General features: G+C 41.7%; 3 protein-coding genes across 6 annotated transcripts in view; 1 reads left to right on the forward strand and 2 right to left on the reverse strand.

Annotated features, from left to right (window-relative positions):
* The window catches only part of LOC119721049 (complement C3-like), a 61,157-nt gene extending 59,200 nt beyond the window's left edge, over positions 1 to 1,957 (forward strand). For both annotated transcript variants that reach the window (XM_038190920.1, XM_038190922.1), the window contains exon 39: positions 286 to 1,957. In XM_038190920.1, the coding sequence (XP_038046848.1) occupies positions 286 to 433 (148 nt within the window). In that variant the 3' untranslated portion in view covers positions 434 to 1,957. The remainder of the gene's footprint in view (positions 1 to 285) is intronic.
* A 2,143-nt stretch (positions 1,958 to 4,100) lies between these two features.
* LOC119720913 lies at positions 4,101 to 7,781 on the reverse strand. The gene is made up of 4 exons (XM_038190780.1): positions 7,625 to 7,781; positions 5,077 to 6,593; positions 4,668 to 4,923; positions 4,101 to 4,111 (listed from the first exon to the last, which is right to left on the reverse strand). Exons 1-4 carry the CDS (start codon positions 7,779 to 7,781, stop codon positions 4,101 to 4,103), a joined length of 1,941 nt encoding a protein of 646 aa, XP_038046708.1.
* Positions 7,782 to 9,473: 1,692 nt separating this feature from the next.
* LOC119720279 (72 kDa type IV collagenase-like) lies at positions 9,474 to 27,164 on the reverse strand. Of its 3 annotated transcripts, none has more exons than XM_038189920.1 (10): positions 27,148 to 27,164; positions 26,463 to 26,717; positions 24,630 to 24,738; positions 21,694 to 21,905; positions 18,273 to 18,477; positions 15,509 to 15,667; positions 14,168 to 14,287; positions 13,029 to 13,174; positions 11,837 to 11,978; positions 9,474 to 10,483 (listed from the first exon to the last, which is right to left on the reverse strand). In XM_038189920.1, exons 2-10 carry the CDS (start codon positions 26,544 to 26,546, stop codon positions 10,140 to 10,142), a joined length of 1,521 nt encoding a protein of 506 aa, XP_038045848.1. In that variant the 5' UTR covers positions 26,547 to 26,717; positions 27,148 to 27,164; the 3' UTR covers positions 9,474 to 10,139. The 3 variants fall into 3 exon arrangements, with proteins under 3 accessions (XP_038045848.1, XP_038045849.1, XP_038045847.1); XM_038189921.1 differs by lacking the exon at positions 27,148 to 27,164 and having other exon boundaries at positions 9,474 to 9,917; positions 10,147 to 10,483; positions 26,463 to 26,791; XM_038189919.1 differs by lacking the exon at positions 27,148 to 27,164 and having other exon boundaries at positions 26,463 to 26,791.
* Positions 27,165 to 27,715: the final 551 nt, after the last annotated feature.

Consider the following 27,715-nt stretch of genomic DNA (forward strand, 5'->3'; position numbering starts at 1 on the left):
CTCTCTCCGAATTTAATGGCGGCGCCCTGCTATTGATCTTTTAACATTTTAAGCTGACAACAGTCTCCTTTAGTTTAACCCCCAAAAGTCCACTGCGCGCACAGTTTAAGACATAGCCGACTCGATGGCACTTGTGCAAATAGGATAAGGGAATGGTTTCCAGCAGACCTAGTCCTATTGTTTTTTTCTGCGCTTCAAGCTACGACTCACACAATACCAAAAATATGCCGTTGCAAGTCTATTCGTATTACAGTATGTGTTTTCCATATTTTTTACGTCTTATAGTTACAAGTACGTTATCGACGACAGGACATTCTTCTATGAGTACCCCACCATTCTGCAAGTGAACAAGAGTAAAAAATGGCAAAGGATTCATGCAAAACTTACGGAGCTGAAGCAGGAATTGGTCAACGGAGAAGGGTGCGCACTCTAAACGCCATTTCGTTCAATGGTCACATGTAGCTTTTACCACATGAAAAAAGATACAGCATGTATATGCTAAATAAAACGGAAGTGATTTAAAAACTAATATGCTGTAGAGTAAGTACAAAGAGGGCAGAAGATCCCAGCTTTTGTATGTGTTTTAATCAGGAACTATCAGAGCAGTTGCTTGTTCGTTACTGTGAAATCTCGACTGTTACCTTTGAAATCTCGACTATTTTTTTCTCTTCATTTTTTCCATTTCATTTTTTTTACAGAAACATACGTATCTCCAAGGTATAGTTAATTTTATATTCATTTCCAAATATGACCGACCTTTCTTGCTTTATATACGTTGTATCTGTTATTGTTCGTACATTGTATTGGCAAAAATGATCGTGTTTGACTCCTATTACATATAGAGATTGGCTTATTTTAATTTTGCTTAAATTTACGTCGTCGTTTTTTTTCTACAATTGCAGGAAAAAAAATGGCAATTTTAACTGGGCAGTTTATTTTCACCACGTTTGCGCCAAACATGAGGCCAACCACTAACCAACAGCGTTACTATTTTGTAAACAGTAGCACCACCTGAATTCGTTTGATTAGTGGTTACATGTAATTAGTTAGGCGTATGGCGAGACATCCAGGTAACATCCAGTCTGTTTAGTTAAATCTCACAGCATCCTTATATCTGTTTAGACTAGTTATATTTCACAGACACCTAACATCCTTATATCTGTTTAGACTAGTTATATTTCACAGACACCTAACATCCTTATATCTGTTTAGACTAGTTATATTTCACAGACACCTAACATCCTTATATCTGTTTAGACTAGTTAAATTTCACAGACACCTAAAATCCTTATATCTGTTTAGACTAGTTATATTTCACAGGCACCTTTCATCCTTATATCTGTTTAGACTAGTTATATTTCAATGACACCTAACATCCTTGTATCTGTTTAGACTAGTTATATTTCACAGACACCTAACATCCTTATATCTGTTTAGACTAGTTATATTTCACAGGCACCTAACATCCTTGTATCTGTTTAGACTAGTTATATTTCACAGACACCTAACATCCTTATATCTGTTTAGACTAGTTATATTCACTATCTTAGACACGATATTATACTCGCAAGGTCAAGGACAATATAGCAAAGTAATAGATATCATACGGGGTAGAAGTCGGCATGGAAAGATTCCCATAATTATCTGGCCATCACTGATTTTTCCCTTCAATGACCTATCAGCTATCAGAGAGTGATAATATGTCCTAAAAAGTCAAAATTATCAGGGAAAATATTGAAGTATTTACTGAGAAAACACTTAGAAATATTTAGACCAGTCTCATAGGGTTTGTGCTCAGGGTGAAAAGTGATGTCCAGATATGGGAATCTTTCCGTAAGGGAGGCTAATTCTCATGCAAAGACTGTGATTTGTAATGTACTTTTATTATGCTCTTATTGATATGCAATGATTTTAATCCAAAGCTTTTTTTTATTAAAAAAATACTGCAAACTGCAAACAAGCTGAGTATTGTCACCTTTGCCTGTGAAATTACAGATTTTCCGATGGAAGGGCGCGGAGCTATAAATATGGGCGTACTATTAATTAAATTGATACCATAATTTCAAAAGATATAAGAATTCGTAAGCCCCCCCCCCCCCCCCGAGGCCACGCCCGCCACTGAATTAACACAAACCGAAATAAACAAACACGAGACAAGGACTTTTTGTCTCAGGAAAATAAATGATATAATTAATTCTGTTGGCAAACACAATTTGGTTGCGCAAGCCCCAGATATATTCAGCCGCAAAAATATAGTTGCATTATAAAACCAATTTATAGTGCCACGCCCATAGTAAAAATGGAAAGCTAGCATGGCTTCGCGAGAGGGGGGGGGCGGAAAAGAAATTTAAAAAAAGGAAAGAAAAAGAGGCGCGAAGTCATATTGATGTAAATTTAATGGATGGGGGGGGGGCAAAATGTCCATGCCCCCCTCTAAAACTTAAAATCGAGAATATGTTGGGAAATACAGGAATTTTTGAGGAAAAATCTGTTTTTGCTCCCCTCTAGAAAAAATCCTGGCGACGCCCATGAATGCTAGGACATGAGCCCAGGACCAAATGATACACTTGCATAACATGTCGAGGTGATCGACGGACGGCGGGTACAAATTACTCAAAAAAAAGAACTAGCTAAGTACAATCCGGCTTGGGTAGCAAAACTAAATACATATGCCGCCCGCCAAGCTATAAGCAAGTGTCCCCAGCCACTCTGATGTAAGGAATGCCACACCCAAACCAGTGCCCGGGGATCAGGCTTGGCCAATATATTTATAGCATGTTTATTTATTTATTTATTTATTATCCATATCCAACAGCAGAACAAACCGCCAATTACAGGACTGGTTAAAAAATATTATACAATTATTAAATAAAAAAATAAAAAAAAAAAAATAAAAAAATATATACATGTACATGTATATATATATATATACACAAATATGATCAAAAAGAATCATTATAAAAAATATATATTTATGTTATAAAAACAAACTAAAAACAAATTATATGTATATAGGGATGAAAAGAGCATTGTGAATTGTGATAGGAGACGATTTCATTGGATATGCATATATATATAAAATGCTAAAAAGTAATGGATAAAAAAAACCAAAAACAAAAAAACAGAAGACACAACGCACATATACTTGAGACAAACACAAACACAACAACAAAACTAACAAAACAAAATGACAAAAAGAAGAGAAAAAAGGAGAGTAAAACAAAACAACAAACGTAACTAAAAAAAAAAAAAAAAAAAAAGACAAGACAAGGAAAACAAAGTAAAACAAAAAAAACAAACAGAGCAAGACAGAACAAAACAAAACAAAAAACAAAAATCCAAACCAAGCCGAACAGAACAAAACTGAACAAAAGAAAGCAGAACAAAAAAGTAAGAAAAAAATACACTATCTAAGAAAAAACAAGATAGCAAAAATTTTGTTACAGAAATAAAAATAATAAAAACAAATCACATGAAAGAAAATAAATTTGGAGAGAAGTGATGACAGTAAAAATATTAAAAGGAGTTGCAAAAAACCGGATGGTAATACATATATTTGAAGTAATCGATGACAATTCATTCAAGTGAGTTAAAAATGAAAGCAACAATGCATTAAAAAAGTAAAACATTCATACATTAACCACTTGTATTTGAAAGAGCACGGGACACCTGTCTACGGAAAGAATGAAGGGACGGCGCACCGAACACATCGCATTTCCCATGGAGCCCATTGTAGGTGGTAGAGATCCTAGAAACAAATCCACGCTTTGTCACTTCAACGCGACTCCATGGGACATGGAAGAGGTGTTCATGTGCATGCCTTGTCCGTCGTGCTGGAGCATGTAACTTGTATGGGTTGGCATCTGTAATATTATAACAGTTATGGAAATGTTTATATAGAAACATACAATCATTGACATCTCTTCTGTGCTTCAGGGTAGGGAGTCTATACAGGTCGCATAAATCAGGATAATCCAGGTTATTAACATCATTGTTATTGTTGAGATTCTTGTACATGAACTTAAGAAAGCGTTGTTGGACTCTTTCAATCCTGTGAGCCTGATAAGCAGATATGGAGTTAAACACTACTGTACAATACTCTAGATGGGGCCTGATAAGTGAACAATACATGGTACGCAAAACATGCTCATTCTTCAGTGAGCGGAAGTTACGCCAAACTAAACCACACATGCGATTAGCCTTTTTGATAACTGAATCAATGTGGGGAACAAAGGTCAGCCTGTTGTCAATAACAATTCCAAGATCCTTCTGCACAGGGACTCTATTAAGCATGTTATCCCCTAGAGTGTAAGTGACAATGATGGGTTTCTTCTTAAGTGACAGGGATAAAACACAACATTTATTGATGTTGAGGGATAGCTTCCAAGTTGAAGACCAAGACATGATTCTGTCTAAGTCACCCTGTAATGAGAATGCATCCTCAGGACAACCAATCCTGCGGAAAACCTTCAAGTCATCAGCAAAAAGTAAACACTTATTGCTTAAGCACTGAGTGATATCATTAACGAATAACGTGAATAGAATAGGCCCTAAAATAGAGCCTTGGGGAACACCAGAGGGCACGGTATTCCAGTTAGAACAATGCCCGTCAACAATAACTCTATGTTTTCTTCCAGAAAGGTAGCTACGTAGCAATAGAAGAATACCTGGATGAACATTGTAGGATGAGAGTTTATACAAGAGAAAATCATGGTTGACACGATCAAAGGCCTTAGAGAAATCAGTGTAGATAACATCCAACTGCTCCCTCCGTTCAACAGCATGGTAAGCCTCCTGCAATAATGATGTTAGATTGGTGGAGCAATCTCTGCCAGAGATGAAACCATGCTGCTGCTCGGAGATGGCTGGTTGGACGTGACACATGATATGCTCACTTAAGATCTTTTCAAAAACCTTGGATACCTGAGGGAGCAAGGAAATGGGTCTGTAGTTAGCAACATTGTGTTTTTTGCCAGATTTATGGATAGGAACAATATTAGCAGCTTTCCAACGAGAGGGAAAGCAACCCTCCAGGGTAGCCCTATTAAACAAATATGTTAAGGGACCACCAAGTACATTGGCACAAGATTTAAGCACAAAGCCTGATAAATTGTCTGGTCCAATGGCTTTGGAGACATCAATATCAGACAACTTGGAGATGACATCAGATTTGGTGATGCTAATGGCTGGCATAGCATCCAAGTTCGAAGATTGAAGCACAGGCATGGTGGCGTCGGATTCATCAGAGGATGCTGGCACATAGACAGACTGGAAACAATCCATCAGGAGAGCTGCCTTACCAGCTGAATCTGCTGCTTCAAATCCTGACGTTTCATTGCGGAGAACTGAAGGCAAGGCGTGTTGACGGGAGCAAGATCGAGTCTTGATAAAACTCCAAAAACGCTTTGGATTTTTACCAATGTCTGCAGCTACAGAGGATAAATAATTGGCATATTTGCCCCTCACAATTTGCTTGAAGTTAGATCGAGCTTCTTTAAAGAGTTCTAAATTGGCAGGAGTTGGACTCTTCTTCTTCCTGCGAAATGTACGCTCCTTGGCTTTCAGGGCATGGCGAACTTCACCATCAAACCATGGAGGAGATGGACGCCGTGGACGGACAACTGGTACAACATCAATCACAGCCGCTTCGATGAAGTCATAGAAAAGTGAGGTAGCTTCATCACAATCGTCGGTGGCTTCTAAAAGACACCAGGGGATGCATTCAATTGTTCTCTGGAGGTCGCATAAGTCAGCTTTGCGATAGTTGAAGATTGGACGACTTGCATCATATGGCTTGGTTTTAGCAGTTACTTGAATGCTAATTCTCACAGAATTATGGTCAGAAGCAAATATGTCGTCACCAGTTTCACAGGAGACTTGCTGCTGGGCAGAGCAGAGGACAAGGTCGAGGATGTTGTCACCTCTCGTTGTGGAAAAATTCACTTGCTGCAGGCTGTGAGCAGCCATGACTGCATCAACGAACACGTCATCGATGATGGAACCACTTGATACTGCAAGTCCACTGTCCGAGTCCCACTGTAGTGAGGGTAAGTTGAAGTCACCAGCAATATAGATGGTGTTGAAGTGACGTGAAGCATTGGTCAATGTGTCAGCAAGATTCTCTAGTGGTTGAACACCACTGTCAGGAGGTCTATAGAACACACCAAATAACATCTTGCTACGATTGGAAAGCCGAACCTCTACCCATAACAGTTCAAGATCGTCATGTTCAAGGTCTGATCTTCTACGGCATTCAAAGGCATTGTGGCAACCTAGGAGTACACCACCACCACGTCGGTTACTTCTGTCATTCCGGAACACGGTGTAGTTTGGGATGTTAATCTCAGCATCTAACACAGCATCGGTAAGCCAAGTTTCAGTTAGAGCGAAGAAATTGAACATACCGCCTGGCTGAAGGTGAGCAACCAGTGAGCTGTGCAGGACATCGAGTTTATTCTTCAAACTTCTCACATTCTGTAGATAAACTTGAAGGCAGGTATCACCAGTGGGTTTCTCTGTAGGAATTGATGGCCCTGAAGATTCTGGCCCTGGGTTGACTTCAATGTCACCGGCTAGTATGATGTTGAAGCATGCTGTGGTGTTGGCATAATGGGTCGCACTAAACAGCGTCAACACAGCGTCAACACAGCGTCAACACATGACAGAAGCGTCAACACACCGTCAACACATCCAAAACACATTCTGAATTGACAAAAAGGGCATATAATTGTGAAACATACAATAAAGGAGAATTTCCATTGGATTGAGTTTCCATTTCGTTGTTAAAAATATCGTATTTTCACGCGAAAAAAATGACCTTAACTTGCACGGCCGTTGTCCGCCATCTTGACTTTGCACAAAGCTTGGACTACACCATTTCAAGTAGGGGTGTGTAGGTAATGACATTATCTTGTCATAAACAACAGAGGGCGCCTTGCAATATTATACAATAATGTAAATACCAACGAACAAGTAAAGAAAATTAAACAACAAAGGCAATTGCAGCGTAAACACAGCATTAAATTGTTAGTCTTTGCAGATATTTTTAACACTGGCGACCCCGGCCGCGTCCCTCTCTGTTGGTTTATTGTACAACGCTATCACCCTTTAGAATAATGGTATGGTCCGCGCTGCCATTGAGGCAACATGGCGGGTGTTCGGTAGCCGATTTCGGAGCGGCACGGAGAGCCAATTTTCTTGAACTAAAAATCGCGATTTTCAGACGTTTAACCTATTGATTTTAAGCACAAATCTTGTTTCTGTCCATACTGTATGGGTTACATACTGCTTTTGTCAATTTTAATGCATTTTGGATGTGTTGACGCTGTGTTGACGCTGTGTTGACGCTTTGGAGTGTGTTGACGCTGTGTTGACGCTGTTTAGTATGACCGGGCATAATAAGGAGTGCTGTTCCTAGAATGCTTGAGTTTACTAACTACAACACTTCATTTCATTGTGTTGCACTCAGCCAGAAACACAGGCCACAGCCACACTGGCTTTGTTTGACTCAAAGACCATGGTGGACAATGGGGTTGTTCAAGTGTGGAAGACAGCATGGTGTACATGGCATCAAATCCTGGTTGAGATTCTTGAAGATCGGCATGAAAAACCCTGCAAAACTGACACTTTCTATCAGTAGATCCATGAGAACTGAGATCAAAGTGATCAGCAACCAGAACTCCATCAGGTGGTATAGAGAATGAACAATCTTGTGAGCTGGAAACAACCAGAATGACTATAAAAAGGAGAGCACAGCACAAGGCATGTTGACTGGCCGCCATGTTGGCATGAAGTGTTCGTTCAAGCATTGAGTATTGACTGTACTGCAGGCCACAGATTCTTTGCTAAAACTTTATTAAGAATGCCCAGGAATTTAGATACAAAACTAAAGGCATACCGAAACCTGGGTGGGGAGCAAAACCCATACTAAACCCATTGCTAAACCCATAAAAAGTTAAATAATGAAACGCATTCCAAAATATCAACAAAAAAATACTTAACATTCTAAAAACTGGCTATTGACAAAAAACAAAAGGAAGAGACCTTAATTTTAGTACACTACAATGTACTTGAGAAATGAAAACGGGTACTTATGAATGCATTCCACTGAATTGACGATACTGAAAGAAAACAAAATTATCTGGAGGTACGGGCGTCGCCAGACCAACTGGAATTTACCGACAGACTACTCCGTGCTGGAAGGTAGCCCAGAACGTCCCCACCTATCGCCTCCAGGTCACCCGGCTCAGAAAATAAGGGGGGGGGGGTGCTATGGATACCGTCTGACTGGGGGCGCTGTTCAACGCGGACGATTCTGGGTGCGTTCGTTTAGCTCACCGGGTCGACATGGGTCAGCCCGGCCCGTGCCGTTCGATATGCTCTGACGTCATTCTCGGGGCTCGACCGGGTCAGCGACCACATCTCGTGAGCATGCACAGTCACTGTTGGAAATATGTCACACGCATGCGTTGTTCAACTTCATTCCTAGAAACCGACAAATATGGCGGCCGGACAGGTTCAAAATGTGCATAAATTGATAAGCAACAACAGCGCCCTCTAGCTTCAAAAAAAGCCCACCCCCGCCTCTTTTCGAATTTGCAGCACTTGCGGTTGCTCGGTTAATTAGGGAAGATATTGTTGTTGGGTCCGCCCTTGGTGCCCTCTCATTATATGCTGGTGCCCTCCTGCCCCCACCCCCCCCCCCCCCCCCCCCCCCACACACACACACACACACTGGAAAAAATCCTGGCTGCGCCACTGCCTATTTCTAACTGGTTTGGAACTACATGTACACGTTTACGACCGTGCTACATCACACCGTAATCCCGTACTACACTTTGCATAAGAGAATGTTTGGCAAATGTTAACGATTCCATTTTATGACCATATTATCTATTAGGTATAACATTAATACAATCGTCAGATAGCATCTTTTCCAACAAGTAGCCAAACACGGACACTACTTAATTCAAATACATGTACATGTAATTGTTTTGAATGTCAATATTTTCGTTGGTTTTCGGCATCAATTTGTTAACGTCAATAAACGTTAATGAATTCATGTATGTAGGCGACCCGTAGGGAGACGTCATCAAAAGACTAAGTAATATTATGGGAAACCCAAATGTTCACCGAATTGCTGAGGGTAGGATAAGGTTATACGGTACTGACCATATAGGGGTCGTGGGGTGGGGATGGATAAGTGGGGGGGGGGGGGGGGGGGCAATTTCTGTTTAACGCGTTAACCATAGTCATTGATAGAACTAAGGAATTGCATTGGGGCGACTGGGGGGACAAATTTGTTATGGAGGCATGCGCCCCCCCCCCCCCCACCCACACACCCACACACACCCACCCACGCACGCACACCGCGACTGCTGCACTTGTTAGGGGTCACTACAGTTAGGATTTTGTTTTGCACAAGTCTATGGGCACCAATTCCCATAATAATAACAATATTGGTTTTCACGGGATGAGTGCTGTATCTTTCCTTGTTTATTATGGAAATCGAACATATAGTTTACTGATCCGTAAAACATGCAAAAATATTCAATAAAAAGAATCCATGTCACTGGAAATAATTAAAATCCTTGTGTGTGGTCACCTGATAACTATGTTACCTATGAAAAGTCTGCTTTAAATTTCGAGATAAACATGCTTTTTCGGGGGGGGGTATGGGTATTATAAACATGTCAAAACAGTTGTATAAAATCAGTTATACATAAGATAATTGTAAAAGATTTAACTGAATGTTAGCTCATAATACGTGTTATTAAAAATATTACCACAGACGTGATGAGTTCAAATCAGTTATCACCACACACAAACATTCCATTAATTAAGTAAAACGTATGGTTAAAAATATCTTTCCCCCGTCTATTTAAACATGTATTATGACAATTAGGATACAAAATCACACAGGTACTGCAATGATTATACACTTCAATTAATATTTTTTATGAACACTTTACGTGCTGATAAAATCCATGAATAATTAGTTTACGTTATATAATGCATGTGCACGTCCTTGGTCTTATATGCCATTTGCATATCTTCGGTTATTACTGTTAAAAAAAAGACGCAGACGGTAAGTAAGGAGTGAGTGACCTAGTGGTCTGGTACTCGATCTCACGGGTCTATCAGTACTTCACGAAATTTACCGCTAGCACAGTAGACATGATCAAGGCAAGGAGACTGGGTGCTAGACCGCTCACACCGCTCTCCTCAGCGTTTAATTCCATCAGGTCCATCAGATTGCCGGGACACCCTTGCCAGATCGGGGCCACGGATTTCGGGTACCCGCGGTCCACCCGGAACCGCCAGTCGTTGAACCTGTAGTACTCTCCGCTCGGGTGGAAGAAATAAGTGCGCCGATTGAGCCACTGCACGGCCGCCCCGATTCGATTCCCCGGTATGCGCCAGACGCTGGATGGGCGAGGGTAGCCACCTTCCACACGACCATTGTAGCGATAGTACTGATCCCCTTTATGACCAAACAGAATATGTTAAGCACTTGTAATCGAAATTAAAGCCTTTAAAACGAATACAAGGTTTGCTTTCTCCAGCTGTAGCAACAAAATTTCAGTTGAAGACATGAAACATACTGAGTAACCTAGCTAGTCTGTCATCAGTCAGTCCGTCAGTCACTCAATTATTAGTTAATTATTCGGTATATCAGAGGACAATGCGCTGATGCTTCGGTTTCAGCAAAAACAACACTCAAATTGCAATAAGACTGCTCAAGGTTGGATCATTTTGCATGTAAAATTCATTAGCGTTAGGACGTAGCTCAGAATCGTTGAAAAGAAAACTCTTTGGGGCAATATTGCAGTAGCTTTTTCAAACATTAAAATGTGTTACTGTTGATACCAAGTGTGGATTGTAAAAATGTAATCTGTGCAAATGGTCTCTTTCGTAAGAATGATTAACTTCATCTTGGGTCCTTTAAGAACAAGCTCGAAATGATTTCGGAAGCTGCGGGCCAATGTATAACAGAGTGACGTGATCATGCCATATAATTTCTGGAAGGAGTAGTGTTTTGAATGCAACAATCAGGTTTTTAACCCAAGCGACCGCCTGATGACGTGTGACGGTCAGTGGAGACCCAGTATTAAAGTGACACCAAAGAGGGCCAGGCCTCAGGAAAGGGTTGATACATACCCTTTGCCAGGGCCTGTGGGACAAGTTGATATATAGCCATGCAAGCCTGCACTGGAACATTTCTTACTAACTAACTAACGGAGACGATTTTTTGAGCTGCTTTCCGCAATTAAAAAATCAATCGGTGTTTTGGAGCTAGCAGAGAGTGCTATTAACGCCAATTTCCGTCTACTATAGGCCTAAGCAGTCCTCAGATGTCACATTGTGATCCATTTCTGTTGAATAGAGTCACCTAGTGCCAGGTGGTGTCCTACCCCATTCACCTGAAACACAATCCCTGGTCTGAACCGATGCTTGGCCCGGCCCAGGCCCCCTCCAGTGCCTCCACCCTTCTCCTACCACCTCCCTCAACCTCCAAAAATCAGTAGAAGAAAACAACTATATAGATCCTTTGCATTGTAGCCATCTTTGTTGTGCGTTCGTTTGTTCCAAAAGATAAGCGTGACTAGACCAGTCTTTTTGTGCATTCTATATTACTGAATTAAAGTCCCCGGCAACGATTGCTGGATAATGTATAAAGTCTATACTTGCACCCAACATATCCAATGTTCTAGCCTAAACGCTCCAAGAAAACACCATGGTTCGTTCTTAGGTCGACACCTTCCCGAGCACTGCATTCTCTTAAAAGTTAGAAATGAAGTGGCCCCGCGAAAGTCCTCACTAAATCAGTACTCACCTTTGAAGAAATAGATGCGGCCATTTCTGCGCCAGATGAAGGCAGCATCGAGGTCATTTGGCAAACCACTCCAGTCGGACGATATATCACGTGGGTACCCGGTATCAACAACTTCATTGTCAGTTCGCCAATACTGACTCCCCTAAAAAAATTACCAAGAATACATAGTACAAGACATTAAATCTTTTTGGTATTTTACGAAAGAAGGTTCAGATAGATGCACCTTTTTAAACAAGACGTCCATTTTTCCCGATTTCGAAATGGCCGCCATTTTAGACCTATTTATCTCAATAACTTGAGCTATGAAGGTCGTATGAAGTTCATTTTTGCGACAAACACCGTGTTTTGTATATATCTGAATATCAAACTGTTAATGACGTACTACCACCGGAGGGCGGCCATTTATGATATTTTAACATGGCCACCATTTTAGATATATTTTCCTCAATAACACTTAGGATATAAAGGTCATATGAAGTTCGTTTTGGTAACAAAACCTTACATTTTTGATACAGTGAAATCTAAATAACACACTATTCATTACGTTCTACCAATTGATAATTGGGACAAATCATCTTACTGAATTAACCCGTTATTTATTAAGGTGTTTTGGTCTATTTTGTTTTGCCATTTTCTTCATCCTTCATTGTGTGTAATTCAGTTTAATTTTAACTGATTTATATTAACATTATCGGGGTGATGTTAATTAATATTACGTCTAGCCTGAGCCACACACACTAGTGAATTAACGCCCAATTCCGAGACCATGAGAGCCAGTCCCATTGAGCAATGCTACAGTTTTATCGTGCAGCATTTGGTATATATACAGGTCATATGAAGTTCATTTTGGTACCAAACGCCACATTTTGGAGACAGTGTGAATATGGGTTCATACTTGCATTAAACATCCAGTGTTCTAGCCTAAATATTAGGTCTAACCTGCGTCTTACCCTATATTTATACTATCATTGCTTTTGAATTCTCGTTCTGGATGCGATTTTTTAAAGCCACATTGTCCAAGGAAAATTCCGTTGACAAAATTGTTAGTGACCTATAGCGTTGTTGCAGAAGTGTACAGCACGGGGCTATGGGCAATCCTAAACCCGTTAGTACTATGTCTTCTATGAACTTTCATCGCTGACAATGCACAACGTCATTTACATGTCGTATGTACTACACATGCAGTTCATACCTTGAAGATATAAGTCTTTCCATAAGGTGGGTAGTACAGTGCTGCGTCTATGTTGTCAGGTAGTCCTGGGAATACCTGGTTGATGGGTTTTGGAAATCCCGTAGCTATTTGGCTAGTCCTTCTCTCAAATTTCCACACTAGATTTCCTGTGGTGAAGTAAACGAATTCATTTATATCATGCTTTACTTTAGGCTAGGGATACGCAATCCCCACTTTAGCGACAATGCAATAAAGTATTTCCCCATCAATATACGTTTTTGCCTAGTTGGATTCATTGCACGCGCAGATTCTACACTTTAACCCTAAAGGGGCCGGGGGGAGGAATCCGCCCCCCCCCTTAACATTTTCCGCGATAGCTTCTAAAAAAAAAAATTTCGCGACCCGAGCTGTTATCACTTTTTAGCCTCGAGCTTTGCGCATCTTTTGATACCAAAAACATAAAAATCGGACCACGGGTTGGCCCGTAGCGAAAAATTTTCCGGCGCTTCGCGCCGTGAAAACTGAATTTTCGCATATACGTCGTGTACACCGAGCAGAAATGCCATTCATATATATGAATAATTAATTAGCCATAATTCCAAAACCCTTTGACCTATAGTCATGAAATTTCTTGGGCATGTTTAGGAAGAGTTGCTCTATGCATATGCTGAGTTTCAAAATTTTTCGTCACTCGATGGCCGAGATCTTAGGGGGGGGGGGCGGAATCCGCACCCCCCCCCCCCCCGGCTGAGAGATGGTCAAAATAACCCGGCCCCTTTAGGGTTAATAGTCCTTTATAGGTTCCTGCCTATCATTCATGAAAAGTGGTCGATCGTAAAGTTGTGCTGGTGTAGTGTGAATTTAGGGGTTGGAAATACTGACTCATAGTATTACGCATGCCTAACCGATGATGGTGAACGTTCTACCGATAACAGGGTATTCAAAGGGGACCGGATTTCATAGGAGTCCAAATTTCATGTGACACTGAAAAAGTGTTTAAGACCAGCCAGCCATGTCTTTAACATCCGTTTAAGACCGGTCACGTAACGGGCTCTCGACCAGTAGGAATGGGTAAACTGTATTAGGTATTTATGAATGCTGTAAAAGTATCGTGACACGTTCTCGATCAGATATTAACAAGGTAACAGGTAGTTACCTACCTTCAAATGTGTAGGTGCTTCGATCTCGTGTGGTGGTGACCGCGTCCACGATGCCAGTACAGCTTCCTGGAATTGGTGACATGTCTTCGTCGGGAGGACCCGAGGTTGCAGATCCGTCGCCTGATTTGGAACATGGAAAAGTACAGTTTGGTTAATTGACGAGATTATAGCGATGCTGATATTTTAATACCGGAGTTTTGCAAAGCAGAAACTGCCGTTGGATGCGCAAATGCAATACTTTACTGCATGGTATATTGGGAACGTTAATATCCGTTTCAAATCACATATACTTTACTAGGCTACAAAAACTGAACTGTTTGAATTGATTTATGACTCATTTTTTATAATACAAACAACGGTGATTTTTATTCCCAAGTCTTTAATACACTGCATATTCCTTGATTGCATGGCATCGCTCGTAAGCGATTTCATCTGTTGGAAATTGCTTTCTATGGATAAGATACATGTTTACAGCAAGTAAAAATAGAATCATTTCGAAGCTGAGCAATCATTGGCTCATCATATCTGATACAACAACGGCTGTTGAACCATTGTATCAATCAAGGGGGACAAGTAAAACCTACTACACTGTACTCTTAAAAACACAGAAGCGTCCAACAGGAATAATGGATTACTGAATGAAGTTGGAGGTAAAAGACAAAAGAGCGAAAGTTTGAATCGTCAGATGATACCAAAGGCGACGATAATTGTCAAAAGTAGTTGACATCTAAAACCTCCATAAAAAGTTCAAGAAGTCGCCTGAATGACCGGATAATACATAGAGCGATCCAAAAGTAAACTCTTAATTAAATAAATAAATCCACGGAAACTTATGAACACATAAGCTTTCCCTTTTTCCCGTAAAAATGATCGGCATATGCCATAGCACGTGTATACGCCTGTTATTGGACTTTTTTTTAATCTTCAGAATGAGTTAAACCTTCACCAGAGGTCATCCGAATTGAACAGGCTGACCTTTTCCGGGCCCAATATAAAAGAGGTACATGTACATGTATATCGAGCAGTGGTATATTAGTTAGTATGTCAGTCAGTGTATGGCGTACTATAGGGGGAGGCTCTACTTGCGCTTGAGTGATCCTCCCCCATTTTGGCACGCTCAGAATTTAAAGAAGGCCAAAATAGGCTTGTATCGTGTAAAATGACCTAACCTATTTTTGTTTTGCAACCTCCAAATAATGAGCCTCCAACCTCCCCCAACCTCCTCACAAAAAGAGGACCGCATGACTCCCGGTAAATGGGATCCCAACCTAGCTTCTGGTGTTGAGGCTGCGTTCGCAAAACTGTTTTAACGGATCTGTACTCTTCTGTCCAAGGGTTTACCATATAGTGCCTGAATGCCGGCAATGTCATCGTCGTTCAGCTGCAGGTTGGAGACATATCCACTGTAGACTGGTGCCATTACTGCTTCATCGACATGGGTGTGGCCAAGGCCAAGGGCGTGGCCAAACTCATGCACCGCAACCCACAGGAGGTCAGTTCCTGCAACAGATAAACAACCATTCAGTAAATCCGAGAGGAAGCAAATTCATCCAACGTGGAAATCATGGAGATTGATAAATTGTTCCTATGAACATTATCTAAAAGTGGTAATCAAGAACTTTTTGTGGCCCCAAAATGTCACCCTGAAATGTTTCCTAACCTTATGCACCTCACCTCTCCTCGCCTCATCTCAGTCAAATCAGCTCATCAAAACCTCACAGAGCCACATCTAAAAGCAAACCTCCTTCATTGTACGTCGCGCTTTGCCTTCGAGACCTCGCTCCACGCTACACCGTAACTCGGTACAAATCACCTCACCTCAAGTTGCGCTGCACAACATCACAACCTCCTTGCGCCTCTTGTCAATGTAAAGCACCACACCACCCTCACTGCCACACGCCGCATTTTAACTAACTGCACTTCACCAACCTCGACCATCATCTCTACACAAAGCTCGTTCACATGGATACGATCTTGTTCATCGTGTTTTTTCAACCATGCTTAATGCGATCGATACACCTTTTTGACACTGAAATATCCACTTAAACGTTACAGTTGGATACTTTACATGAGGACTACAGTCATCCGTTTAAAGCGCGACGTAATGCATTCAGCTTGGAGTGGTAGAATTTTGTTTGAAGCAGTGCCCCGAAGGGATACTTGCTTATGAATTATCTATTAAATGTCATCCAGTTAGAAATCGAACAAGTTAAAAATGTTGTACCTGCACACTACGAAATAACTAGAGAGGTTCGGCAAACGGGAAAAATTGCCCGCATCCGTATACGTATCCGTATGACGTCACACGTAAACGCATACGTTTCGGGAATGCAAAATTCAGTTTCGGCATCGCACAGCCACGTACACGTATTATTTAGGGCCTATCGTATCTTATCAATACATTTTTGTTTTATTACTTACCTTCTCTACTTTCACGTATAAAGTACGTATAAAGAGCTTGCCACTTTCTATTAGGACTTACACTAATTTATCATAATGGGCCTATAGATGTGTTTCTGAAACAAAATTTAATGACCTACATTTAAATTTAAGAGAACTTCTGAGGACCCAAAACATGTCTACAAACAAAAATCCTGATCACCGTCTAGTGTCTGTATCGAATATAGGCCTATAGTAGTACAGTACGTTGTACATCACGCTTCGCTGGCCTCAAGCTTCCATTTTATTTACGCACAAACGGTTTGCATAAACCAGACTACTTTCATGCCTCAAAAATCTACAAAAATCCCTACATTTCCCGCAACGTTTACCCTCAAAATCACTCCAAAAGCAATGCGAGATTAATTATGCGTTATGTATTTTTAAAGTTAGAGGTAATTGGTGACATCATTTTTGGTACAAGTTTGGTGTAAATTCGAGAAACTTTCATACGAGCCGCTCCCGTATCAGCTAGCTTTCACACGTGCTTTTCGTATCACATTTCCCGCATCACGTATGAAAGAGCCCAAAAAGTGATGACGTCATGCACACAATCCGTACGGATACGTGATAGGGGCCTGCATTTTGAGCTTGCCGACCCTCTTTAACGCCGTGATCGCATCACGTACGATACATATTCATTCTTAACACTGTTTCCCGGCCCCTTAAATGTATGGGGACTGGTAATTAGCACCCATTTAAAGGTATCTGATTGGATAGCCTATGCGCACGTGCATCGCGATTGTTTATTTTTGAATCGCAGTTAAACCTTTGTGCATGTACGCCGGTTATTGAACTCACGATCATCAAGAGACTCACGATTGTCTTACCCAAAAAAGTACACAATATCAGCAGTGTCTCCATTATGGCAACTTTAAAGCATTTCAACTACATATTACCGCACAAAACCTCACAGACATGAAATGACCTCATCCCACATCACTTCACCATCACCTCACTGCACTACACTGCATCGCACATCACTTCACAAAACCTCACAGACATAAAATGACCTCATCCCACATCACCTTACTCTCACCTCACTGCACTGTACTGCATCGCACATCACTTCACAAAACCTCACAGACATAAAATGACCTCATCCCACATCACTTTACCATCACCTCACTGCACTGCATTGCACATCACTTCACAAAACCTCACAGACATAAAATGATCTCATCCCACATCACTTTACCATCACCTCACTGCACTGCATTGCACATCACTTCACAAAACCTCACAGACATAAAATGACCTCATCCCACATCACTTTACCATCACCTCACTGCACTGCATTGCACATCACTTCACAAAACCTCACAGACATAAAATGATCTCATCCCACATCACTTTACCATCACCTCACTGCACTGCATTGCACATCACTTTACAAAACCTCACAGACATAAAATGACCTCATCCCACATCACCTTACCCTCACCTCACTGCACTGTACTGCATCGCACATCACTTCACAAAACCTCACAGACATAAAATGACCTCATCCCACATCACTTTTCCATCACCTGACTGCACTGCACTGCATCGCACATCACTTCACAAAACCTTATGGACTTGAAATAACCTCATCCCACATCACTTTACCCTCGCAAAACTTCACCTCCCTTCCCTCGGTATTCCTCAAAAACGAATGAAAACTCACCCGGGTCGCCGTCGATGGTCCAATATTCGTCCTCGTCTAAATGCACTCGACCGTCCAAGGGGAAATAGGCGTGCGCTAGAACACCTCCCCGTCCATCGAAACGGGCACCGTCCCCGTGCGCCCTCTTAAAAAAGTTGATGACGATGTTGGCCGGCGTGTCGCCAAACACACGCGTGAATGTGAGTGAGGAGGCATTCGACCAAAACTGTTAAGCAAAATAAGACAGGAACGATTACGTTACGGATTATACACGAGAAGCGCGCCGTTCGTGGCTGTTAAACCATTGCTATGACGTCACACTATTGTTAAAAGTGTGGATTCGGAACGACGAATCTTTAGTAAAGTGTGGGTTCGGAATTTCAGTCCACACTTTAAAAAGGCGGGCAATTGTTCTCCATAATGAGCATTAATAGGACCGTCTGCGTGAAAACATTCCTTCTGAAATTTACCAATGCATTTTCACTGTCGGATTCTCCGCCGACACTGTAAATCTACTTTGAGTCCGAACGAAATGTCGTCTGGACTATCCATGTTGACGGAAGGAGCCTACACACACAAATGGTTGTTGGTGTGTGGCGATATACACATGCTAAACACACCATAATACTTGATTACGCATAAAAGCCTCGGAAAAAAACTTCCTTGTAAATACCCTAATGGCCACGACTCGACACGAGATGCGCAAGTCTTTTCATCTTCACTCTTCCTTCACTGAGAAGATCCAGAAGATTCGCCAAGGTTTCAAGCGTGTTACTACTGATTTGCCGCATGAGGAAGAGCTCTGTGCCTCACATCACCTCACATCATTTCAGCCAGTTACAGAAAATGATGTGTCTAACATTCTCAGTAAATCATCATCTAAATCCTGCGAATTAGATCCAATTCCATCATCCCTGTTTAAGAAATGCTCAGCTTCCCTTGTGCCGGTTTTCACTGGCATCATTAATGACAGTTTACTGTTTGGTGATGTACCGGATGATATGAAAGTTGCTCAGATACGACCTCTTTTAAAGAAGCCACATCTAAACAAAGAGGAAATGAAGAATTACAGACCAGTCTCGAATCTTTCCCTTTTTGAGTAAAACCCTTGAGAGGGTAGTCTTAATGCAACTCTCATCTTTCTTAATTGAGAACAATCTACATGACCCGCAACAATCTGCCTTCCGTGCTAATCACAGCGTCGAGTCTGCCACCCTCAAAATCCAAAATGACCTGTTGCAGGCTATTGACAAGCGCAAGATATCATTGCTCGTGTTGCTCGACCTATCAGCAGCTTTTGATACAGTTGACCATCCCACATTATTCAGCCGCCTCAACACTCGTATTAGGATAGATGGAGTTGCATTAGACTGGTTTAAATCATACCTTAATGACCGATCTCAATTTGTCCGGGTCAATGATTCAAGTTCATCAACTGTCTCTCTTGATTTTGGGCTACCTCAAGGATCAGTCCTAGGGCCCGTCTTGTTCTCTCTGTATACAATGCCACTTGGTGAAATCATTCGAAAGCATGGTATATCCTATCATTGTTTTGCAGATGATACCCAATTATATATGTCAGTAGACCCTCAACAACACAAGGTTGATTCAGCAATCCAGCAGATGGAAGCATGCATTGATGACGTACGTTCTTGGATGACTCACAACTGGCTCAAATTCAACGATGAAAAGACCGAATTTATCATCATAGGTTCAAAGCAGCAATCGTGCAAAGTTCATGTTTCATCCATAAGGGGTGGTGATTCAACCATCATGCCATCAAATCAAGTCAGAAATCTTGGTATTATCTTTGATTCATCTCTATCCATGGAACCCCACCTTACATCAATTTCTAGATCAGTCTGCATGTCGATCCGTAACAACGGACACATACGAAAATATCTTGACAAACACACAACTGAAATACTTGTTCACGCTTTCATCACATCCAAAATTGACATGGGCAATTCACTATTGTATGGCATTAACCTAAATCAACTAAACCGTTTGCAGCGACTACAAAACATCAGTGCCAGACTAATCTCTCTCACTAGTAAACATTCTCACATCACTCCTGTACTAGCAGATCTCCACTGGCTTCCAGTATCATACAGAATTAAATACAAACTTGGCCTATTCGTGTTCAAAATCCTCCACAACAATGCGCCGGAGTATCTCATCGACCTCATCCACCCGTACTCAACAGCACGCACCGGACTCCGCTCCAGTGAGCTCATGATGCTTCACGAGCCCAGAAAAAAATGGAAAATTCGACGAGGATTTTCTGCTTACACAACCCACTGCATTGTTCAGCAAAGCGCCTTGGGCGTCACGGTTGACCGATTTCGGCCAAGCAACACAATAACGTATGGTTGATAAGCATAATATTCATTAGCGTCACTCGGCGTGTTTCGGCGTGGGTCTCGGTGTCGACCAATGGAAGCCGGCAAAAAGGGTGATATTTATCAATTAATAATTTGCGAATGAGGTTTTTTTCCTCAATTTTTTACTGCACACCATAATGGATAGGAACCTTATTATTATTCGTGAGACTCTTAAAAGATTGACAGATATTGCAAAGGCCAGTGTTACAACTTTCAAAAATGCATGTAGCCAGGCCTATTTTTTTCCAATTTCAATGAAAAGTAATGAACATGTCACAACGATATTGGGCACATACTTGGGATCATCTTAAGGGGAAAAAATCCTAAGAGTGGCATGAAGATAAGGTCGTCCAAACTGGAGAAATTAATTTTCAAAGATTTCACCCGCCAACGTGAACATGTCTGTGTACATGTAGTTTCATTCAAAATAAACTGTTACGTATAAACCTTTAGAAATCGCCCTTCGCAAGCACATGACTGTTTTCACTTTGTGTACCGTACTTTACATAATCCGACAAGTACAAATGTGGCAAGTCTACAAAGAATCGAGTACGGGCCAAGTCCAAATAATTGTCGAGTAATGAAAGTTGAGTACGGGCCGAGTACTTGTGCGTACTCGAGTAATGTACTCGAGCACGAGCACTCCAACACTGCAATGTGTTACTTCAGTGCTGGATTTTGGTTGACCAAATTAGCCTCATAATTATTACCTCCGCCAAGGAAGTTATGTTTTCGTTGGATTGTGTATAGTTGTTCGTCTGTTAACAAAATAACTCATTGTCAAAAAAGTTTTGGACGAATTTGCACGAAAAATGTTGGGGGGGGGGTCATAATCGGTACAAGTACTAATCGATTACATTTTGGAAGTAGTCTAATCCGGATTTGGATCTGGGTCCAGGATTTGTGTTCATTATTCTTCACATTTACGCGAGTATATCGTTTGGATATACTGACAATATGTCGGGAAATTAGCCCTAGGCGGAGGTTTGCGCTCTCTGAGTGCTTTCCAGTTTTTATTGTAGGGGTGAGTGGAGGCCAGAAAAGATTTGTTTTCCAACCTGAAGGGCACGGACGAATGTTTCTTCTACGTCCTCTCTGCGGGGGATGTCAGATGTCACGGAGTCGATGCGGAAGGTCACGGCACTAGTGGGCCATGCCCTCACATATGAATAGCGCTTCGCACGTCTAGGATCCGGACCGTTTTCAATGATGTCTGGCATACCACATCGGGGTTTGTTCATCATAGCGATGGTTGACTCGTCCAGTTCGCCTTTGGATGGAGAGATAGAGAGGTTAGTTAAAATTTCCGTCCGTGCTAAGAATCGTAACTCAGGTTCATTTTGCAATAGGTACGTGTAGGGAGCTTCACAACACAGAAGCAAAGACAAGCAAAGCAAAGTCCTTGTCTTGGGTCTAGACGTCGTTAACAGTAAATTACGATATACCCACCGCACTGCAAACTGGGTGCTGGGCAAATCGCCCTGCAAACTTGGCGCTGGGCCTGGGAAGAGCTGATTAGCTTCACAGAATCTTCACAGAATTTCCATCTGGCTGCAATTGTTCAAGACCGCGTTCGACAATGCGCACAAATGCTATCCGAAAACTTCTCATATAAATGCACACATTCCATACCGGATGTGATTTATTTTTCATTGCGGACCATGTGAACAAAGTTTGAGCGTCGCACAATGCAATCATTGACCCTTCTTGCTTTAGAAACGGAGCCTGAACAATTGCTTAAGTGACGGGAATCACAAATTTACAACACAGATAAGTTGTCCAGATTTTCATACATTACAGCGCTTTTCAACGAAAACAAAAGCATTTATGAATTGGAATAAAAAAGTAATGAATTAGTCTTAACGAATAATATGCATTTCGACCCTTCGTGAATTCGTAACGGAGCCTGAGCAACTGACGGGAGTTGAAAATTTACAAAACAGATAAGTTTTGTAGATTTTCTTACATTATTACTCTTTTCAACGAAATAAAAGGGCATATATGAATGGGAATTAAAGAGTGACGAATGACTCAGTCTTAAACGGCCGTTTAAAACCTCGCTGGATCATGAGGGTCGTGGCCGTGATGACTTGCCGGTCACATGTCACGCAAAATCTATCCGATCAGAGCATGAATTCTTCAGCCCTTCCCAACGTCCTGTTTGCAGGGGGCGGGGGGGGGGGGGGGGGGGGGGGGTACGAGCGAATAAATTGGATATGCAAACAACTGCCGCCAGAGGGCGTTATCACAATGATTCGTTATCACCCACAAACCACTATCACAACAACGTCTTAGGTTGTAGACCAGTAAATAAACTGCCATGGACCCCAATGATAAAAATTCAGGAAAAATACTCACAACTCTCCAAGGTATTCCAGACACACGTCAAATTAAAGCTAATTTCATCATCTTTCATTTTTCTTTTCAATTTTTGGGGGTTAACTGGTGACTTTTAGGAGAAATTTCCAGCCGAAGATGATCCTCCCTTAAAATAGTCCTGAAACCCATCGCCATTTTTTAAAACGACGCCTACAGTCCATTGCAAAATAGAGTGCTATTAGGGCTCCAATTTCTTCCAAATTGCACAGAACTACAAGCTCACGGTCCTGTGCACGGCTTCCACCCATATATTTTTACAAATCCTCAAGTTCACGGCCCACAATATGCTCAAATAGCAAAGAATTTGAGGGCATGCAAATCGTGAGTTGGCCGGCGTAGGCGATTTCGGACCGATTTACTGGCCTGCAACCCTTCGGAATCGTGTAAAACCCGCTGCTGAAAAATGGGGGAAACTAGAGCGGATGCGCCACATCTGCAGGCATATAGGGTCCGTTTTCGGTTGCACGAGTACTAAATACAATAAAAGTGCTGACATGCAGTTATACACGAATCTGGTAACATCTTGTATGCGATACTGGCTCGAATTTCGAAGTGTGGTTCGAAGTTTCTGAATAGGAGTTCGAGCATGACACGACCGCCACAAGATCCCGAAGATGTTACTGTTTCGTATAGCTCATAGCGGTTCGTGGTTGACAGCGCTGGAGGAGCTGGTTGAGATGATGCACACTTTCCGTGGGTGATCGCGTACCCAATAAACAACAACTTCTTGAAGCTAGGTCCTTGAGCTGGGAACTATAAGTGTAGCCTCAATACTACCTGCAGCCTTCTTAGTTTTGTCACTTTTGCTGGTTGTGAGAATTTAAATATTAATGACAAAAGAAACCTTCAACAATACTCTCATCAAAATCAACACATTTACTGGTAACAAACCCCGACATACAGAAATTTGGCCAGTATCTTTTTCATTGGTACATGAATTTCCTCATTTCTTTAATGGAATTTTGTGCATAACATTTCTTCAGTGAACAAAACCAAGCTGTAGGCCATCATTCATTTTCGCCAAAGAAAAATAGTTCAAATAATCGGCATATGAGATACATGCTTGGCAAACGCTTCCTTGCACACAAGGTATTCTATAAATGTTCATGAAAGGCACCCCCGATGTTTTTGTTTTTCACTTTTGTAATCAAACACGTAGAGTTACACTTTTAAAATAATTTCACGATCATAATTCAATTCAATTAAATTCAATTCAAATTATTTATTCATCATGAGACCCACATGAAATGTTTTCCTTTGTTCAGCAGTAAAAATTCATGTTATTATAGGATGATTACGCGCAGGTCACAATGACGTAAAACACGTAATCTTCGTTGGAAATAAAATCACGAAGACGACATAATAACATAACTCGCTACAGACCTTTGGCGTGGCAGCCTTTGGTTTGCTGGGATAGGTATGAGTGACACCCTTGTGCACTTATTGCTACTGAATTAATATAAAAGATGTCATCTAAGATTGCCGCGATAAAGTCTATTGCGGGATCGAATCATAATACAGGAAGCAAGTCTCTCTCATAGGACTTTTGTCGTTTTGACGTTAATAGTAGACCCTGTGAAGAGGCTGGTTTGATAACATTGCATAGAGTACTTACATGTTTGGTTGAGACCAGCCATATACTGGAAATGGCAAATGCCCCTGTTCAAATCTCCGCTCCCTACGGGTTTCCCTGGTTGCAAATAGCCGTATTTAGTCAGGTAACTCTGCAAGAACAAGAAAAGGAAAATCAATGGACCCTCGTCACTTCTGTCCCTTTTCATGGCTTTGTTTTTAAGAGCAGGGAGCCGCTTCTCTGCCTCCAGTAATTAGTTGTTTAATGAGGAGGGACACACTATCTGGGGAAAACAATTTGGAATGCCCTAAATTCGTCGCTAAGTTACTTTTCTACTCCGTAACATGGATGGCGCATCCGCCGTAAAGCGGCCAAGGCAGAGCTTGGTAATGAAAAGAAGGTAAAGCTCGCCAGTGGCGCACCCAAGGGGGGGGGGGCGGAGGTGCTCGGGGGGCTTGAGCCCCAAGAGGTTGTTAATTTTTAATTTTTCTTAATTTTTCTTATTGGACCTTGGTGAAGTATGTATGTGGCCTATTTTCGAGTAGTAGGCTATATTAGGGATGTAAGTGGCTCCACCAACGTGAAAAAAATCTGTCCCCCCCCCAAAAAAAAAAAATCCTGGGTGCGCCACTGAAGCCCGCGCGCCGCTCACGAAATCTACGTGCTGAGCTAAAAGTCATTCGATGCCGTTTGTTCAGCACATAATATAGGTCACAAAATATCCCCGTTGCGGTGAATTTTTGGTGCGTTTTCTGTCTCGAGGCTAATTTCTATCCTGCCTCGCGAGGCGAAAATCTTACCTTGCGAAGATAAATAGATCCAAGTCGATTTTAGGCCTACATGTATACTGTTAATTTATGTTTAACTCTTGAATTTGTCGGAAAGAAGCCTAGCAGGTAGCTCTACTTACAGTACGAAGCTACATACCCAAGCATCGAATGTCAAGCAACCTCCCGCTCTTTTCTTTTAAATTCGTCGGTAAATTTTCACATCGCTTTGGTGAGCAGCTTTCCTTCCCCAGGGACAGTATCCTAGGCGCGGGTATGATCACGAGGTCTAATTGCTATCTTAATAAGGCTTAATGTCTAACCACTACACCACCCTGAACACTCAAAATGTTGCAAATGATGACTTAATTTTAATCGTCCAATTGTTGTTTAAAATCCAGTGCAAATGCCAAGCTTTCCTGATAATAGGTTTCAAAAAAGTGATTTCTAGGTTGGCCGCCAGCGATTATTTTTCCCAAACGAGATCACTGCGTTGTGCATATTCATGATGTCCAGGGCTTTAGGGAACACGTTATTTAACCAGGAATAATGGTGTTTCAATCACCGACGATTGGCAGCTGATTCGTGGACTGGCTGGAAGTAGTCGGTGATTCTAATCAGGTAATCCGAGTTCGAATTTCAGTTTCACTTCTTCTCATTTTACCTTTTAAATAACTAAATGAAAAAGGAACATTACTCATAAGACGTAATGCCTATCTTGGGTTAGTGTTGTGGAGAACAAGGCATTAGATAAACATGTATTGGACCAATCAGAAGATAGGAAACGGATGTCGTTTTGGAAAAAAAGATTCACTGGCTGCCAGGTGAACAGCTCAAACACCCTTTAGCCTGGTTCATACTTCACGCGAATGCTAATGCGAAGCGAATTTGACGTCACGAAGCATTCACTATGAAATTCGCCCGAGTTGAAATATGTTCAACTTTTACGAATTCGCGGCGCGAATACTTACCACGACGTCACAAATTCGCGTTCGCTTTCGCGTCGAGTATGAACCAGGCTTTTCGCGTTTTTATAATCATCAGCTCATTCCTTTTTAGTGGGGGCTTATTAATGGCACAGCTGCCAACAGAACGAATTAAGACTTACCACTGCATCGTCTGAGGAATCCACAATAGCAGTTTCGGTCACTGCGGCGGCTGCGCTGACCATCAGCAAAGATAACAGCAACATGCTGGCTGTTTATTCCTGCGTGTTTAGCGATGCCACTCTCAAGACGATTCGAAAGCGATTGTCTAAAGAAATTTGGCAGGCACGTCGCAAATCAAACTTTCCTTAGCTTCGTCTTTCACCAGACAGTGTAGATGCGTGATACTTTCTTGCCGTGATGTTTTCGCGGTCATACTAAAAAGCGTCAAACAGTTTCAACACACTCCAAAGCGTCAACACGGCGTCAACACAGCGTCAACACATCCAAAATGCATTAAAAGTGACAAAAGCAGTATGTAGCCCATATGGTATGGACAGAAACAAGATTTTGGCTTAAAATCAATAGGTTAAACGTCTGAAAATTGCGATTTTCAGTTCAAGAAAATTGGCTCTCCGTGCCGCTCCGAGATCGGCTGCCATGTTGCCTCAGTGGCAGCGCGGACCATACCATTATGCTAAAGGGTGATAGCGTTGTACAATAAACCTCAGTCCCTCACAGATCAGAGTGCACTGGTGTCCCTCTCTGCAGCAAGACACCCTCTGTTGTTTATGACAAGATTACTTGCACACCCCTACTTGAAATGGTGTAGTCCAAGCTTTTATTCTATGCTTTACAATTATATACCTTTTCTGTTAATTCAGAATGTGTTTTGGATGTGTTGACGGTGTGTTGACGCTTCTGTCATGTGTTGACGTTGTGTTGACGCTGTGTTGACGCTTTTTAGTGCGACCCTGTTTTCATCATACTATGTAACGTGTCCTGGTACTCTGTGAACCGTTAAAGGCCGCCACCAGTCATTGTCTGAGTTTATTCTAGCTTTTGTTGAATAGGCGATTATACCCAAATCCGACTGTTCGCTCAGTATAAAACGCGTCCTTGCTTACGTAAGACGCGTTGGCTGGAAACTTGCATTATCCGGTCCACTCTTATTTAAGGGGTCCTTGATCGTTTGAAAGCATACATGACGAACAAAAGCCGTAAAGTTTTGTATAATTGAGGGTTTGTATCTGACATCAAACCCCAGGCTACCCCGATGTTTAGGGAGTAGGCCTTACTCTGATATTTTCAAAGGGAAACTAGCACAGGCGTCGATGTAGCATCTCAAAAGTGGAGGGCATGTCCCCGCTGTGCCCCATCGATTGACGCCCACGGGGACTCTGTAAAATTTACTGCTTCAATTCAGTGCACTGAC

This window comes from Patiria miniata, unplaced genomic scaffold (genome assembly GCF_015706575.1).
Source record: "Patiria miniata isolate m_02_andy unplaced genomic scaffold, ASM1570657v1 HiC_scaffold_9, whole genome shotgun sequence".
Classification (NCBI taxonomy): Eukaryota; Metazoa; Echinodermata; class Asteroidea; order Valvatida; family Asterinidae; genus Patiria; species Patiria miniata.

Bases quoted from the DNA above. Each gene is read 5' to 3' on its own strand.
- LOC119720279 (XM_038189920.1), bottom strand. From the start codon at position 26,546: ATGTTGCTGTTATCTTTGCTGATGGTCAGCGCAGCCGCCGCAGTGACC. The intron at 18,478-21,693 runs GTTGGAAAACAA...TTTGCTTAACAG, and splicing joins CATTCGTCCGTGCCCTTCAG to TTTTGGTCGAATGCCTCCTC. The intron at 14,288-15,508 runs GTAAACCCTTGG...GTTCCAAATCAG, and splicing joins CGGCATTCAGGCACTATATG to GCGACGGATCTGCAACCTCG.
- LOC119720913 (XM_038190780.1), bottom strand. From the start codon at position 7,781: ATGGCGGCCAGTCAACATGCCTTGTGCTGTGCTCTCCTTTTTATAGTC. The intron at 6,594-7,624 runs GTCAGTTTTGCA...CCAACACCACAG, and splicing joins TGGATCTACTGATAGAAAGT to CATGCTTCAACATCATACTA. The intron at 4,924-5,076 runs GTACTTGGTGGT...TTGCTCCCTCAG, and splicing joins TGCTTAAATCTTGTGCCAAT to GTATCCAAGGTTTTTGAAAA.